Here is a 17,568-nt window from a genome sequence, read left to right on the forward strand (position 1 = left end):
CTGAGTTCAAATCTTTCCTTTCTCTACGGCCTCCAGTCATCCTGGATCAGGGCCCAGCTTAATGACCTCGTTTAACTTGATCACTTCTATAAAGAGCTTGTCTCCAGATAAGGTCATATTCTGAGGTTCTGAGCATTAGGTCTCCAACGAATCTGGGTGGGGGAACACAATTCAGCCTGTACCAGTGGGCAGGTATGTGCACGGAGGAGGAGGGACGGACGCACGTTCAGGAGGCAGACAGGTCTGGATGCAGGAACTTGTAAACCTTCCAGAACTTTTACAGCTGACAGACTTCAGTTGAATATTACCCATTGCCATGTTTCTATGCCCTGAATTTCAGATCCCTGAGGAGAATTTTATTGATTCAGTTTAGCTCAGGTAACTTTCCTTGGGTCAGTCACCTGTGGCCAGGGGATGAGGGTATAGGATAGAATAGCTACGTTTTGGGGATTGTGTGTGTGTGCATGTGTGTGTGTGTGTGTGTGTGCGCGTGCACGCGCGCATGTATGTGTGTGTGTGTGTAGGGGTCTTATCTCAAAGTGAGTGGAATCATTGTGAGACTGTGTACTGGTAAAAAGGCATCTCCCTGCTATACTTCCCTGAGATGCCTTACAAGTGTCTGCAGAGAAGAGGCTGTGCTCCTGAAGGACGGATGGCTCTTCATTGATCATCTTAACTGACCTCCCATAGTTTGTTTTGTCTTGTTCTAGAGGGGTAGACCTGAGCAGTGAGTACTGACGCTCAGCCATATTTCACCATGAAAGTGCTGGGCACCCTGACAGGCAGCAACAAAAGTGGCCACACATCAGATTCTAAAACTAGAGCCTGGACAGGCTCAGCCTGTGGCAGTCAGTCCCCTGTATCAGGATGCCCAGCTCCCCACGGGCAGCATGCACAGTGCTCTCACAGGCTTCCCCAGGCAGTTGCAGGCCTGGCTCGAGTGGAGGGAAGTCCAGAGAGCTCGCAGAAGGGATCCATTCATCACAGACCAGTACTCTGTCTGGCTTCCATGACTGTCTCCCCAGTGGGGAGCTGGTGAATATTCAAGGACAGCAAGAGCATAAATAATCTGGCTAGCCGAGCTATCATAGGCCCGTAGGGCCTGGGGGTCTCAGCGTGTCTTCCTAAGTGTTCCATTTCCTTACCAGGAGCCACAGAGGTGCCACAAAGAGATGAGGCCAATAAACCACTGCATCTGTTTGTCTGTCATTTTTCTTTAGTGCAAGTTTTACAAGACTCCATCCCAACAGGGTCACAATCTCAACATGTCACTTTGCTGTACGCTTCACTGGAACATTGTGTTGTGCCAGAGCTGAATTAAATGTACAATTACGGCATATTTTCTTGAAAGGAGTTTTGACAATGATAAATGCATAGACATTTTTTTCACAGACAACCTGATTCCATGCTCATCAAGTTGCTCAGGATTTTCTCTGAAGAATCTGTCTCTTGTAAACAGTGAATTCTGGTTACTGGCTGTGGATATATGGGCTCAGGTTCAAACACCACTTCTACCAATTTTGCACCGTGTCAGCTTGGGAAGCTTTCTTAATCCTACTCGCCTACTTAGTTTTCTCATGTGTAAAAGGATGAGTTTAAATTACTTCCCTAATGGTACTGTTGTGTTAAATGAGACAACGCTTGGAAAGTAATTAGCACCATGCCTGGCAAATAGTAAGCTCTCAACGAGTGCTGGCTAGTGTTCATGCAGGTAATTTGTCCTCTTAACTGCAGTGGTGGTTCTCACATGAATTCTGATCCCAGGCATATGGGGAAAGGTGCTTTTTGTTATTCACAAAGCAGGGGGTGAACAGGATTTTTCTACAGACCCTTGAATCTAACAATAGTAGCTAATGTCTATTTATAATGTGCTAGACGGAGTAATAAGTTTTGTGTGTGTGGATAATATTATTTTGTTCTCATACAAACCCTATTAATTTCGTGTTACTTATCTATCTCATGTATTGGAAATCTTGACCAGCCAGATATATAGCCCACTGGCACCTCCAAAGCACCTCTCTCCCTGGGCCACAAGATACTGACCTGAGTGGACCTTATCAGCCTGGCTGCCTTGCTCCCTAGTTTCTGGTTGGGTTCTCTGGGTGTATCAGTGGGGGTCCTGGCAGAGAATGGATGACACAGTCAAACTAGTTCACTTGAAAAGAATGCAATAAAGTGACTATTGATTGACAAAGATAGTGAGCAATGTCTATGGAACTTGCAAGGAGCGCTTCCTGGGCAAGTGGTAGTGGGCATCTTCACCACCACAAGGCTTACAGGGTAAAAGACGAGAGCCGTTACCAGAATGGGAGTCACAGAGAGACACATGTGAAAAGGGCCATCTGTGACAGGACTGTGGTCCTCAGGCGAGGGAGGCAGATAGTCTTCATGACCTTTAGGAAGAAAACCTCCTCTTCCATCTCTGGGGCTCCTCATTTGCTGAACCCAATTGGAAGCCTGTGGATGAGGCTTGCAGGCAAGCTACTGAAGGACAGAGCAGGGTGAAGAGGTGAGGGAATTCAGCCCATCTACCTGTGAACACAACAGTCAGTGATACTTGCTTTAAGCAATGGAGGATTATTCCTTTGCTCTACTGTTCTAAACTGCTCATTTCCTCCTATCTCTCTCTTCCATTATTTTTCCTCATAAACTGTGATCTCTAAATATTGTAGTGGGAAACTTTAAATGGCTTGGCATCTTAGAGTAATCCCACCATTCTTAGATTTGAGGATATTTCATTGTGAAAAGGTCAAGATAAAAAAAAATACGTTACTAAAATTCCATTTATCCTTTATTTTCTCATAATATAAAAAAAGGTTACTGCCAAATATGGCAATAAAGATTTTATTGCTGCAATTTTTACAACAAAAACAAGCATATCTCTTAATGAATTTTGCTTTATTACATTAATAATTGCCCACATGGGGTCCCTGGGTCTTAGGAGACCATAATGGTAGCAATAGAGGTCTGCAAGCTATTTTAAATATTTCAGAGAAATCTAATATAATCATTCTTTTAGAAGTGATAAAGCTTCACAGACTAACAAAAACATCAAGATTCAGTGCTTTTACTGAAATGATGTTAGCTCTAGGAGGTGACCCTGGTAATTTCATGCTGATCAGAAGCTCTGATTGGCAGTTATATGTGTCTTTGATTAATAAAACATGGGAGATCAAATGAATTATTACTTAATCTGTGCAGTTTGTAGATAAAGTCTTTGAAAATCCAGAGTCAATTGAGGGAAAATAATTAACCGGATGCTCAGTAGTGAAATAATAAGCACAATACTGACTTGGTGTTCCTCATGTGTGTAAGGAGGCCAAAGTAGGCTTCTAGATGGGGCAAAACCTGCTTAAAATTTCAAGATAATTATTTGTTTTTGGTAATAATAACATTAACCATAATAGTTATGATGGTTAACAGCTCTTACACGGTCAGACACAGTGCTGAAATGCTCAACGTGTGTCCTGCTTAATCCACTCAGTAGTCCAAAAAGAAGACATTTCCAATTATGCCTTTCCTTAAAATTTTTACTGTAGTATAATTACTTTACAATGTTGTGTTAGTTTCTACTGTAGAGAAACAAAGTTTTGGTTTTTTTTTTTTTTTTTTTCTTTTTGGGCAGTGCTGCATGTGGGATCTTAGTTTCCCAACCAGGAATCACACTCACACCTCCTTCAGGGGAAGCATGGAGTCTTAACCACTGGATCACCAGGAAGTCCTTGATTCTCTCTTGTCTTAAGTTGAATTTCCTCAGAAGCAGACTCAAAGATGAGGATCTGTATGCAGGTTTTTCACTGGGAGGTGATGCCAGGAAGCACTGGTAGGGAATGAAGTGAGCTGAGCAGGGAGGGAAAGCAGTACAAGATACATTAATGGGCAGATTTGCTTCTGTGGGAGCTGGGTTCAGTAATCCTCAGTAGGTTTAGGAGACATGGAGAACACCACCATTTATACATTCACATAGTTGCGCTGCATGATCAGCGAGGAAGAGTGGGTATTGGTCCACCAGATTCTGTTTGTAATTGGTTGAAAGCCACTTCCAGAGGCACTGACTATCAAGCACCTCTAGTTTGCCCTACTGCGGGGCCAAGAACGCTCCTATGGCTGGAGAAAGGCCTGGGTTTTAGAGACACAGATGCTGGCACAAAGAAACCTTTGGTGATGCCAGAGGACGAGGGCAGGTGCAAACATCTCCTGCATTCCTGTCCTGCAAACAAGAAAGCCAAGACTTCATGAGTTGAAATACCTTGTCCAAAGTCACAGACCACTTGTGATGAAGTGCCCTTCCATGGATATTTATTACTACCCATGACTAAAGCCTACCAATATACAATAGCCTACTAAATGAGTTCTTACTCTTAGAGTTTAAATTTTTTTTTACAACAGCTTTATTGAGATATGATTCAATAACATACATTTCACTCATTTAAAGTCTACAATTCCGTGGTTTTTGGTGTATTCACAGAGTTGTGCAACTGTGAAAACAATTGATCTTAGAACTCTTTAATCAGCCCCGGAGAAACCCTGTGTCCATTAATAACCGTGCTTCATTTCCTGTATCTTACCCTCGGCAGCTGCGAACCAATAACCTACTTTCTGTCTCAGTGGATTTGCTTTTTCTGGATGTTTCATATAAATGAAATCATACATTATATTATCATTTTGCCTGGCTTCTTTCACTTAGCATAGTGTTTTAAACATTCATCCCTATGTAACATATACTAGTACTTCATTCCTTTTTATTGCCAAATAATTCTCTGTTGCATGGATATATCATGTTTTCTTTATGCACTCATTAGTTGATGGGCATTTGAGTTGTTTCCGCTTTGGCTATTGTGCATAATGTTGCTATGAAAATTTGGTTTTAGGTTTTCTTTATAGACACGCGTCTTCATTTCTTCTGGGTGTCTCCCTAGGGGTGAAATTGTTAGATTATATGGCAACTCTGTTTTAAACCTTTAGTGGGCTGTTAGGCTCTTCTCTAAGATGGGCTCACGGTTTATTGATGACTAGACTGCTGTTCAACTGAGTACAGTCTGACTCACATTGTTTGGCAAAGGAGAAAAACTCCCACTATGCACTTGCACAGATAGATTTCAATTTCTAAAGCATTCAAGAGGATGTTATCAGTGCACTGTCAACTGTTAAGTTGATCTTGGTTCTCCGTGCCTGTACTTCTTGCTTTCTGCTGATAAATGATTAACACTCTAGCTTCACCATTATTTGTTTAGTTTATGATTATGGGTTGTCTGGTTAACCCTACTGGGTGTAGTAATGCATGTTTTCATCAAGAGTATTTTTGGCCTGCAGTTTCTAAGTAGCTAGAATTTAAGGCATATTTGAGTGGCAGTTCATTAAACATACATTTGTTTTTGTTTTTATTTGGCATCTGCTGGAAAATCCCATGGACGGAGGAGCCTGGTGGGCTGCAGTCCATGGGGTCACTAAGAGTCAGACACAACTGAGCGACTTCATTTTCACTTTTCACTTTCATGCATTGGAGAAGGCAATGGCAACCCACTCCAGTGTTCTTGCCTGGAGAATCCCAGGGATGGGGGAGCCTGGTGGACTGCCATCTATGGGGTTGCACAGAGTCAGACACGACTGAAGCAACTTAGCAGCAGCAGCAGCAGTGAGTCAGACACTGTGTTTGGTACTAGGAATATAGTTGGGAGTGGGGGCAAAACAGACACAATTGTTAGAGAGAAATACACTTTGAGAGGAACTGCACCAGAAGATGCACTTCTGAGTCACTGTTGGGGACCTCTTCCCCAGGTGGCTATTGAATCTCTATAATTCACTTTGAATCTAAGGCTGGCTTTGCTCAAAAATGCTACATCATCAGTTAATGCTGATATATGGCTAAATATAAGCCACACAATTGAGAAATGGAAAACCTCTTCTGCACAAGGGGCTTGCAATTTAAATAGAGAGAAGGCTTTCCAAAGTGGCTTCCACCTAGAGTAGTCAAGTAAATAATACCTATTAATGCCTACGGGGGCAGTGATGGTTGAAAGGGTTTTGTCTTTGCTCTCATGGTCTTCTGAGGATGATTTAACTTGGAAAAGAAAAAGTTTGGTTGTTCCTATGGCTATAAAAATGTTAACTCAAGGTTCTACATAAGCAAGTCTATACACTCACTGTTGTCGTGAATTTATTATTAACTCTCTTCTGGACCCCACCTCTTGGATGTCCCACTACCATATCATACTCTCGAAGTACAAAATTCAACTCGCAGCCGACCCATAGCCCCACCCTCTGCCCAGCCCCAAGTCTGCTTTTGATCCTGTGCATACTTTCTATTTTAGCTATTAAGGGTGGTTCACCCTTCATGGTTCAAACCACAAATTTGGGCATGACTCTTGTTCCTCCACTAGCTTTCTTCACCTGATTACCAGTCAGTCATCAAGTCTTAATTAGGTTTCCCACTTATCTCCCACACGGATCTATACTCTCCTTTCCCATACATGCCCTATACCAAGGCCATCGTCATCTCTCACTTCTTCACTCTTCTCCTAAACTCTAGAGTCCACTCTACAATCTTTGCTCCAACAGGCAACCAATGGGTCATTCTAGAGCTCACACGTATCTTCTTATTTCCCTTTAGCTCTCTTCTGTGGCTAACCATTGCCCTCATGTTCAAGTCCATGTTCTTTAACTTGGGCGAGCACAACTTTCACAGCCTGGGTCCTGATGAGCTGTCAAGTTTGACCACCCTTGCTGGATGCTCTAAGTTAAGCAGAGCCAAACCAAACCTCTTGCTGCTGCTGCTGCTGCTAAGTCACTTCAGTCGTGTCCGACTCTGTGCGACCCCATGGACTGCAGCCCACCAGGCTTCTCTGTCCATGGGATTCTCCAGGCAAGAACACTGGAGTGGGGTGCCATTGCCTTCTCCAATGCATGAACGTGGAAAGTGAAAGTGAAGTCGCTCGGTCATGTTTGACTCTTAGCGACCCCATGGACTGCAGCCTACCAGGCTCCTCCATCCATGGGATTTTCTGGGCAACAGTACTGGAGTGGGGTGCCATTGCCTTCTCCCAACCAAACCTCTTACCATCCCTTAATGTGCTAGATTCTTTTGCGTTGGAGACTTTGCTTAAGCTGAACTTTTGAAAGTACTTTTTCAACAGCATTTGGCTCAGTAGATTTCCATTCTCTCCATATATTAGTAGTGATGTGGATTCAGATGTCATCACAAAGATCCCAAATGGCAGTGGCTTCAGTAATATATTCAGTATATATTCAGTAATATATTCAGTAATATAGACGTATATTCCTATCTCAAATGATGATCCAGACATAAATAGTTCCAGATTGATGTGGTGGCCCAACTCTGTCAGAGATCTGGTGGAGACAGGGATGTAGATAAGAGAATCTGTCTGAGAGATTTGTGAAAGGCCAAATCTCTCTCTCTCTCTCTCTCGTTTTTTTTTTTTGTTTTGTTTTGTTTTTTTTTTTTTTTGCTGCTCTGTGTGTTTGGTGGGATCCTGCAGGTTGATCCTAGCTCCCCAGCCAGGGATTGAATTGTACCCACTGTAGTAAAAGCGCCAAGTCCTATCCACTGGACCACTAGGAAATTCCCAAGGTCTGACACCTCTAATTTTCTGGCATCCACGGAATGTTGCTTCTGTCGCCATGGTCCCAGGTGGCTCACCATCACCTCTCATCCAAGTTAGTGGGACGGGGAGGAGGTGTTCCCATAAAGTATGCAATTGAGAAATTGTATCCACCACTTGACTCATATCTCATCAGCCGGCAGTTGGCCACACAGTAATATCTAGCTGCAAGGAAGATCAGGAAATAAAGCGTTGGTCTTTCTTTGAGGGGCAAATCATTCCTGGCACATTCTTTCATGCAAAACTAATCTAGAGAAATAAGTATATTTTCGCTTCAGTCGTGTGAAGTCTTGGCAGAGTTAAGGGCACAGGAGTCACGCCCCTTTTGGCCAAATGAACAAATTTACAAACCAGTGGTGTCAGATATTGGAACTTCAAGGTGGACCAAGGCCACCAGGGGGATGGCAGTAGCACCCACACTTACAAATGATTGCAAACTGAACACAGAGATGTGAGGTACTTGCCCAAGAACATATACAACGTGTATGCACCACCTGTTACCTTTTGGTGAACAGACGATACGGACAATGTATCAGCGTGGCTAAGAACATGAGCTTCAGACTTGGAAACGTCTGGATGCATCACTTACTGGTGTTGTCATATTTATAAAGTTCCTTAACTTTCCTGAGCTTCATTTCCTCAGGAGGATGTTATGCACATTAAGTGAGAGAATAACATGGACTGTGCCAAGGAAAACACCTAGCCAGTGATAAGCACTTGATAAATGGTGGCTGGTGCTAGTTACCACAGTGAGCATTTCCTACACTTTTGTCAGTATTGTTATCAGTAATTGCCTCTGTTGGAGAAATGGCAGCCAGGGCATGGGTTCTCATAGCTTTGTGTGTGTCCATTCCTTCCAAAGCAGACAAAAGAAAATCTGTAATAGAATCCTCTTCACTTTCCCCTTCATCTATCTGGCCCAAGATGTCTATGTTTGTCTAAGGGGTGGCAAATAGGATTGAGAGGCCGCTGCTCTGTCCCAGCCTTAGTAAATTTACAGATCAGTAACTAAGTGTGCAGACTATGGAGGGAGACTTGCCTCATCTGGAACTCCAGTTTAAATGCTGTCTGGCCTTGGAAAAGGTCCTTGACTTCATCATTCTCTGCTTCTAAAAGTGAGGATAATATGAGCACATACCTTAGAGCGATGGTGGAGGAATCACTGCGATCATTCACACACAAGTGTTCAAAACAGTATCGGGCATATTGTCCATGCTCAGTAGATGTACAAGGACTCTGATTTCCCCCGTAAAGCCTGGCTTTCAGTGGAGGCAGTAGGGATGAAAGGAGAATGCAGAGAAGAGAAACTTAGAAGGCAGAAACGCAACGCCTGGGGTTAGTCTAGTGTCTAGGGAAAGTTAGAGAGATCCAGCAAATATATCATGAGAAAATTAATTTTTTGCTGGAATGCTTCACCAACACAGAAAGTGCAGAGGAGGAGCTGTATGAGGGGAACAGAATGAGCGTGTGACGTTAGATGTGCCGGATTTCAAATGGTCGAAGGATTCACACATGGGCATAGCAGACAGGCATTGCATAGTTGAGCCCCCAGCTTTGCAGAAAAGGCTAAGCACAAAATGCCTACTTAGGAGACATTCTAAAGTCACTCAAAAGTGAGCAGCACAGATCCAAGGCTCAGCTGTCTTCAGGGATCGGCAGTGGTCAGGTGAAAGGTAGAAATGAGTGATGGTTAACTCGGAGCCAACAAGTCAGGGCAAGCCCTACTGAAGGCTTTCAGGTGATGTTATCTGGACGAATGAACACATTTTAGGAGTATTCAGCCTCAGGGCTGAATGTGACTTTTCATCCAAGCAGATATTGAAGTCCTTGAAATGAATGAAATCTACCCCAGGAACTGCCTAGTGTGAAAAGAGAAGATTAAAGATCAAATTGAAATGTGCTTAGACTTCTCTGGTGTCACTGAAATCTACATTGTACGGTCTTTTGGCAAGAAACGAGGCTCTCGCAGCAGTGTTCATGGTCTGACAGCTGTAACCAATACCTCACATTTTCCTTTGGATATAAATAATTATCTTTCACAGCAATGGTATATACAAAGCAAGGAAATTCCCCCTGTTATTTGGAAAGCCTCTGCTTCAGAATTCGTGTTTATCTTCCTATATCTTTTCTACATTTCAAACTCATGTTTTGCTTCAAGAGAAGACAGAGACAAGAAAGCATTGGTGGTGGCTTGATTTCAGTCAACTCTGGATCACATTTTTGGGGGACAGAGGGCATTTTGCCCCTCCTTTTGCCTCTGTAACAAAATACCACAAACTCAGTCACTGAAAATAACCTAGATTTATTCTCTTATGGTTCTGGAGGTCAGAAGTCCAAAAGGATGTCCTAGACTAAAACCAAGGTGTCTGCAGGGTTGCATTTCTTTCTGGAGGCTCTAGCAGAGTATCTGTTTCCTTTTGTTTTCCAGCTTCTAGAGGCTCGTGGCCCCTTTCTCCATCCTCAAAGCCAGCAAAGCCACATCTCTCTGACCACTGCCTCTGCAGTTCTCCCCTCCCCTGGCCCGACTTTCTCTTCTGCCTTCCCCTCATTTCGAAGGAGCTTGTGATTACACTGGGTTCACCTGGACAGTCTACCGCATTCTCCTTATTTTAAGGTCAGGCTGATTAGCCACATTAATCCCACCTGCAAAATCCCTTTGCAATGCAAGTTTACACATTCTTTTGTGTTGCTGAATTGCCTACCATGGTTCAGATGTACCATCTTCTGCTTGACAAAGGACATCTGGATTGTGTTCATCTTCTAGCAATTTTGAGTAGGGCAGCTATGGACATTTGTGTACAGGTTTTTGTTCAAATAGAAGTTTTTGTTCTCTGAGACAGATGCCTCAAAGTGCAATGGCTGGGTTATGTGGAAATAGCGTGTTCTGTTTTATAAAAACTTCCAAACTGTGTTTCAGAGTGGCTGGACCATTTCGCATTCTATGGAGAATTTTGAGCAGTTGTTGTGATACTATGTGTGATTTAAAACCATTACCTGGTGGATGGGTCAAGCGCACCTGCAGGTGGGGCAGAGGAAGGAAGTCAGCGGGGGTCTAGGTGAGGCCCGCGGTGTAGCACGGGGTGGGCGAGGTGCAGGTGGTGAGAAGCAGTCCTGTGAGAGGCATGCCCGGACGCTCGTTGAGAGTCACTGCAGAATTGCTCAGGGCAAGAGAGAGGAAGAGGATCCCAGGAGGATTCCAGCACTTTGGGCTCGGGCAGGTTGGTGAACAGTTTTCCTATTTGTCTTACAGGATGGACTTGGGCAGAAGTGAATGTGGGGAGGGGGTGAAGGGGTGAAGTTCATCGTGTTGAACTTGATGTGTCTGTCAGAGTTCTGAGTGGAAACTCGTTGAGTGGTTGGTTAGAAATAGGAGTCTGGAGTCTGGGGAAGGGTTGGGAGGCTGGAGCTACAGAGGAAAAGGATAATGTGTCTGAACACGCCCAACACAAAGCTTGGCATTGCTCACTGACAAGAACTGTCCACTTGATGTGATGTCAAAGAATTGTTTTCACCTTCTGCGCATCGCAAGGAAAATACACACTAGCTTTCATTGCAGTGATAAGTACTGTAGCTACAAGAAAGTGAAAATCAGAAACAAAGAGTGATGGGCACCAGTGTTTTCACTTGGTTTATTTCTGCTCTCTCCTAGGGAACTCCTTTGTGTGAGCACATCTCAGAGAAGGTTTTTTCTTTCATTTGTCTGTAGCGAGGTTGCAGTAGGTTTTCTCTTTATTTAAAATGACAGTTGTTAATGCAAACAAGTCCATGGTGACTCAGAATTATAGGAGGAACTCTATACAAATCGTTTTTGGTACAAGTGTTTCTATACTGTGTTGCAAATTTCCGGGGTAAGAAAGAATAGTAAACATATAGACAACTGCCTTGCTGCAGGAGCATTGGATTCTTAGGTTCTGGGGTTGTCTTGGTGAGCACCCTCTGAGCTGCAACTGGGAGGCCAGAGCAGATGTCTGCTTCTATTGATGGGTACCTTGTGATGTGCAATTTCACCTCCACTTCCCCCAAGACACCCAACTCACCTTCAACCTTCCCAAAAAGGGAACTGAGGCCCAGAGATGAGACATGACTTCCCATAATCAGTGTGAGGGAGCAGCCCAGCCAGGCCTCCTGATTAACATGAGCCCTGGTTCTTTAACCCATGCCCACCGCAGGGTGCTCCTTGGAAAACAAGCAGCTGTTAACCCACAGTTCTGGGGAAATGGAGAATAGAAAGTTGTGGTCTTTTCTGTTTCTTTAGGTTACTTTCCAATAGCTAAATCCTCTAGATATGTAATGTATTATGTTCAGGCCTTAAATGATAAAGAGTTGAAACTAGCCCCTTGCAATCAACATACTGGGATGGACTCCCTGTCTTCATTGGTGATTCAGTCTTTTGTCCGTGAGAACTGCCCAAGGAACTAAAAACTGCACTGGTACCTGGGCCTCATCCTGGACCAACTAAGTCAGAACCTCTGGAATCACCCGCCCTTTTTTGAGAATAAATCCACAGTTAAAATAATAGAGATGCCGTGGTTGGCCAGAAAGTGTTCTCCCAAAAGATACTCCCCTGCCAAGTCCCAGGAACCGAGGGATGTTAGTTTATTTGGAAATAAGTATGTTGACAGATGTGATTAGGTTAAGACTATTGAGATAATCCTGGGTTGTCCATGTGGACCCTAAATCCAACTCCAAGTGTCCTTCCAAGAGACACAGAGGAAGACAAAGACACAGGGAAGGAGAGATGTGACCGGGAGAGAAGAGGAGCAGCCACAGGCCCAGGACCACTGAGAACCACTAGGAGCTGGAAGAGGCAGGAAGAATTCTCTAGAGCCTCTGGGGAGAACTAACCCTGCCAACACCTTGACTTTGAACTTCCGTCTCTAGAACTGTGAGAAAATACATTGCTGTTGCCTTTTGGCCACATAGTTTGTGGTCATTTATTACAACAACAATAGGAATCTAATAAAGACCTATATTAATTTGCAAATATGCAAAGGAAATTAGGAGAGATGGGATACATGAAAAAGGGGTGGAATCCATGTAATTTCTGAGGGAGGAGAAAGACAAGTGGTTATCTAGAAGATGAACTAGAAGCTGATCAGCATGTGGGTATTAATAAAACTCTAAACACATGGGCAATGTGATGGGAGTTCTGAAGACCAAATAACACTTCTGGGAATGATCCATCTGCACTTCATTTCTGAACATGGGTTATTTCATTTACAGTCTTTTAAAAGAATCTCAAGGTGTTAGTATGTATAGCAGTACTGAGCCTGGTTTCCTGTGATAAATAAACTTCACATTTTTAGTAATTTATTTACTAATGGTCACTAATGACCTGGGATCCAGGACAAATATCTTTAAACAGATCAGGGAAATGATACATAAGGGAAAAAGTAATTCACAAAGTACAAACAGATTTTTCTGGTTAAGACATAAAGCTTCCTTGATCTTGATCTTTATAGGGACCATGTATTAATGCAGTGAGGCAGCTGTGGTAGAGAAATAAATGGAAAGAAAGTACAAAATCAGCAAAAGACAAAGAGAAAAGAAGGAAGGATGGGAGGAAGCTAGTTAGCTTTATGTGAAATGTAAACAGCCTCTCAGAATGCCGGGTATGAGTGCAAGTGTTAAAGCCTCTGAGTCTAGCTAAGCTTCTGTCCCTCCGGTCACACAGGCCTCTGACGTTCATCTCTGCGTCTTTCCTAGTCTCTTTCCCCCTGTAGGGCCAGAGAGCTCTGTCTTGCTGGGCTGCTGACCCCAGAGCCCAGCACTGTGCCTGACAAGCCTCTTGATCATTTGGCTCATGTCCTGCTCCAGTCAACTTAATTCAGATGGCTCTCACCTTCATTTAATTACTGATATAGAGTCCCATGTTCTCTGCACATACCCTCTCCACCGCTTCCCCCAGAGCAACCAGCATCAGGGTTTAAAATGCCCTATTGAGCTGGTCAGTCCCCCTGCTGCCCAGCCCATGACCTCTTCTGCTTGAAATGGTTCAACTGCTTCATTTTGCCACAAAGAGCCAGTCCCTGCCAGGGCCTCCCTTCCCTGCAGACCTCAGCTCTGTGCTCCTGGGGTGCCCACGCACCTCCTCTTGCCCCTCTGTTCCCTCGGTCAGCTCTGCAGTGAGCTTCTGTCTCAGCCTCTCTACCCAGCCCCTGCCCCTCCTCTGCCTTCACCCCTTTCCTGTCTCAGAACTCACCTCTAACTACACGTTAGGTATCCCTGTTCTGCCTGATGTTCTCTCATACTCCGTCTTCCCTAGTGTTTATAATTACAACTTTGCTGCTGCTAAGTTGCTTCAGTCGTATCCGACTCTGTGCGACCCCATAGACGGCAGCCCACCAGGCTCCCCATCCCTGGGATTCTCCAGGCGAGAAAATGGAGTGGGTTGCCATTTCCTTCAATGCACGAAAGTGAAAAGTGAAAGTGAAGTGGCTCAGTTGTATCCGACTCCTAGCGACCCCATGGACTGCAGCCTACCAGGCCCCTCCATCCATGGGATTTTCCAGGCAAGAGTACTGGAGTGCGTTGCCATTGCCTTCTCCGAATTACTACTTTAATTATATGATAATTTCTATGACAATTGATGGAAGTGAAAGTAGAGAGTGAAAAAGTTGGCTTAAAGCTCAACATTCAGACAACGAAGATCATGGCATCCGGTCCCATCACTTCATGGGAAATAGATGGGGAAACAGTGGAAACAGTGTCAGACTTTATTTTTCTGGGCTCCAAAATCACTACAGATGGTGACTGCAGCCATGAAATTAAAAGACGCTTACTCCTTGGAAGGAAAGTTATGACCAACCTAGATAGCATATTCAAAAGCAGAGACATTACTTTGCCAACAAAGGTTTGTCTAGTCAAGGCTATGGTTTTTCCTGTGGTCATGTATGGATGTGAGAGTTGGACTGTGAAGAAGGCTGAGCGCCGAAGAATTGATGCTTTTGAACTGTGGTGTTGGAGAAGACTCTTGAGAGTCCCTTGGACTGCAAGGAGATCCAACCAGTCCATTCTGAAGGACTTCAGCCCTGGGATTTCTTTGGAAGGAATGATGCTAAAGCTGAAACTCCAGTACTTTGACCATCTCATGTGAAGAGTTGACTCATTGGAAAAGACTGTGATGCTGGGAGGGATTGGGGGCAAGAGGAGAAGGGGACGACAGAGGATGAGATGGCTAGATGGCATCACTGACTCGATGGACGTGAGTCTGAGTGAACTCCGGGAGTTGGTGATGGACAGGGAGGCCTGGTGTGCTGCGATTCATGGGGTCGCAAAGAGTCGGACACGACTGAGCGACTGACCTGATCTGATCTGATCTGATGACAATTGATTTAAACCCCAGCTGCCGTATTGGAATGTAAGCTCCATGGGGACAGAGCCTGTAACGGTTTTGCATTTGCCCACCCAGTCCTCAACACCTAGAACCATCCCTGGGGCATGGTAAGTGGTCTGTAAAGGAGCTGAATGCTCTGTGCATGTTGGCAAAATGCCCAAAGTACCCATTTCCCCTTGAAGTGAGGAACCCGAGGGGGCAGGCTTCTCCCGCCTTGCTTTGGAAGCCCTTGTAGTCCTGCTCCTGCGGGAGAGGCACATGGAGGTACAGAGAAGGCCTGCTTGTTCTCACAGTTGGACCTGGCGGTGTGACATCCTTTGTGGGGGTCCCAGCCTCCCCTGTTCACACAGGGAACAGCCTGCGCCTGGCGGAGCTGTGGGCTTTGAGACCTCCTGAGTCACTCTGTGTGCACAGCGTTCTGTCCCTCAATTTGTACGATGTAATCCTCAAAACGCTGGAAAGGAGACGCATGCCAGAGAGAAATGGAGATGGCTGAGATCTAATAAATCCATAGTGGGCCCGCTCTGTGCCTGTGAAACAACCTGGATGGTAGCACACCGGGAGAAAAGAAACACAGATGCATGTAATTTTCTTTAAGTCCTTTATAAAGGATTTTATTCTGTAACACAGCTAAATTTATGAAATGGCTTTATCTTGAAAGATCCCCAAGGGCTTACTAAGCTGAAATAATATCAAGTTTTCGGCAATCTCAAAACACCACCAATGCACACTTGTGATAAGGGACGGGAGCTCTGTGACAGCAGGTAGCCATCTTTACAGAAGATAGTGGTTCAGCCCATTAAACCTTTGGGGAGAAGTAAAGAGTCGGGGAGAGGAGATAATTGCCCACGTTGGGGGAACAGTCATGTGGGTTTTCTGTATCAGTAAGTGCGATGACTCTTTTCCATTTTCCATGGGAACCTGAGTGAGTGGCTCCTGTCAGCATCACTTTCCTTGCTTGGAGTAGGAGGTGGGTATCAACTCACAGCTGCTGCTGCTGCTAAGTCACTTCAGTCGTGTCCAACTCTGTGCGACCCCATAGACGGCAGCCCACCAGGCTCCCCCCTCCCTGGGATTCTCCAGGCAAGAACAATGGAGTGGGTTGCCATTTCCTTCTCCAATGCATGAGAATGAAAAGTGAAAGTGGAATCTTTCAGTCGTGCACTTCTTCCCAAAGAGAGGAAATGTATGTAAAGCTTCCAGGGGTTAATGGAGGTCAGGGGCAGCCAGCGTAATACAAAGCCAAGCGTTTAAAGAAGTAAAACATAACCACCTGCAGCTTATCCAGTAGTTAAACTACTTCCCTTCCAGCGTTTACCTATGCAGGGCTGCCTTGTTCCCGTACTAGGTTTTCCTTTGTTGCTCTCTTGGTTTGAACGTGGTGGCACCAACTTTCTGTGCATTAAAGCAGAGGGGTGTTTTTTTGTGTGGGGGAAGGGTGTGTAACTGGCACAAAAGGAAAGTCCTTCTTGATCATCTCCCAAGAATATCACCTTACTAGGATGGAAGAAAGGAAAATGGACCTGGCAGGTGATGTGACTTCAGCCACACCACGTGCTGTCAAAGGACAATGTCCAACAATTAAAACCAAATAAGATGTAACCCCCTTCTCTTCGAGCATGTTGAAACGAATCCTCCTCTGACCCAGAGGAAGACTTCCTCATGTCCCCTCCTTTGCAGTTTCTCCCAGCCCATTCCTACTCCCGGTCAGACCACCCCTTTTGTTTATACTCTGCTCCTTCTTCCCTCCCCATACCGTCTCTCAAAGTTCTAGGAACTGGGTTAGCAAAATGCTCTGCTCAGCTGAAGGGAACAAGAGGCACATTGGAAAAGATAATGGTGCTGAGCTTTTAGTTTGACTATATTATTATTCATTCATTTTTCTATGGAGTCGTATTTTAAAGACAAATTTGGAACTTACAGCATGGTCCTCTAATGAAGCCGAGTGCATAGGTAAAGCCCCAAACGTGCAAGACACATAAAAGCCCTGTCAACCAATCAGGCAACAAGTTGATGGAGCATCTCTGCCAACCCCCTGAGGTACCTGGTGAGCCAGGCTCAGAAGCTGTCCTGCACGGTGTAAAGAGCTTTACACACAGTGACTGAATATCATCCTTACCTCAACCTGAGAAGTAGGTATTAGTCTTCCTGTTTTATTCATGAGAAAATCAAGGCTTACATAGTCTAAATAACTGGCTCAAGGTCACATGGCTAATCAAAATGAGCTCAAACATTCCAATCCAGATTGGTCTGACTCAGAGCCTTTGTCTTGGAAGTCTGCCTTCCAAAACATGTAAAGTTTTATTTTTAACTTTTTATTTTGAAATGAATTCAGACCAACAGAAAAACTGCAAAAAGAATACAGATAATCCCATCAGACCCTCAACCCAAATTTCCCAAACGTTAACATCTTATCGAATCTGCTTAGTTATTACTTCTTCCCTCCAACCATTTGAGACTACGTTGCAGACCCGGTGCCCCTCTACCTTTAATCTGCAGAGTGGTATTTCCTAGAAACAAAGATCTTCTTCTTTGCTGTTACAGGACCATGGAATGATTATCAAATTAGGAAATTAACACTGTTGAAAGAATATTATCTAATCTGCAAACCTG

General features: G+C 44.4%; 1 protein-coding gene across 4 annotated transcripts in view; it reads left to right on the plus strand.

The window, feature by feature from the left end:
- The window catches only part of CDH13 (cadherin 13), a 1,055,068-nt gene that overhangs the window by 339,495 nt on the left and 698,005 nt on the right, over positions 1-17,568 (plus strand). Inside the window, exon 1 of one of the 4 annotated variants that reach the window (XM_044931222.2) lies at positions 10,476-10,837. The exons of the other annotated variants lie outside the window; for them this stretch is intronic. Within the exon in view, the coding sequence (XP_044787157.2) occupies positions 10,621-10,837 (217 nt within the window). The 5' untranslated portion in view covers positions 10,476-10,620. Of the gene's footprint in view, positions 1-10,475; positions 10,838-17,568 lie in introns of those variants that run through there. 4 annotated transcript variants of the gene reach the window in all.

Source organism: Bubalus bubalis, chromosome 18 (genome assembly GCF_019923935.1).
Source record: "Bubalus bubalis isolate 160015118507 breed Murrah chromosome 18, NDDB_SH_1, whole genome shotgun sequence".
Taxonomy (NCBI): domain Eukaryota; kingdom Metazoa; phylum Chordata; class Mammalia; order Artiodactyla; family Bovidae; genus Bubalus; species Bubalus bubalis.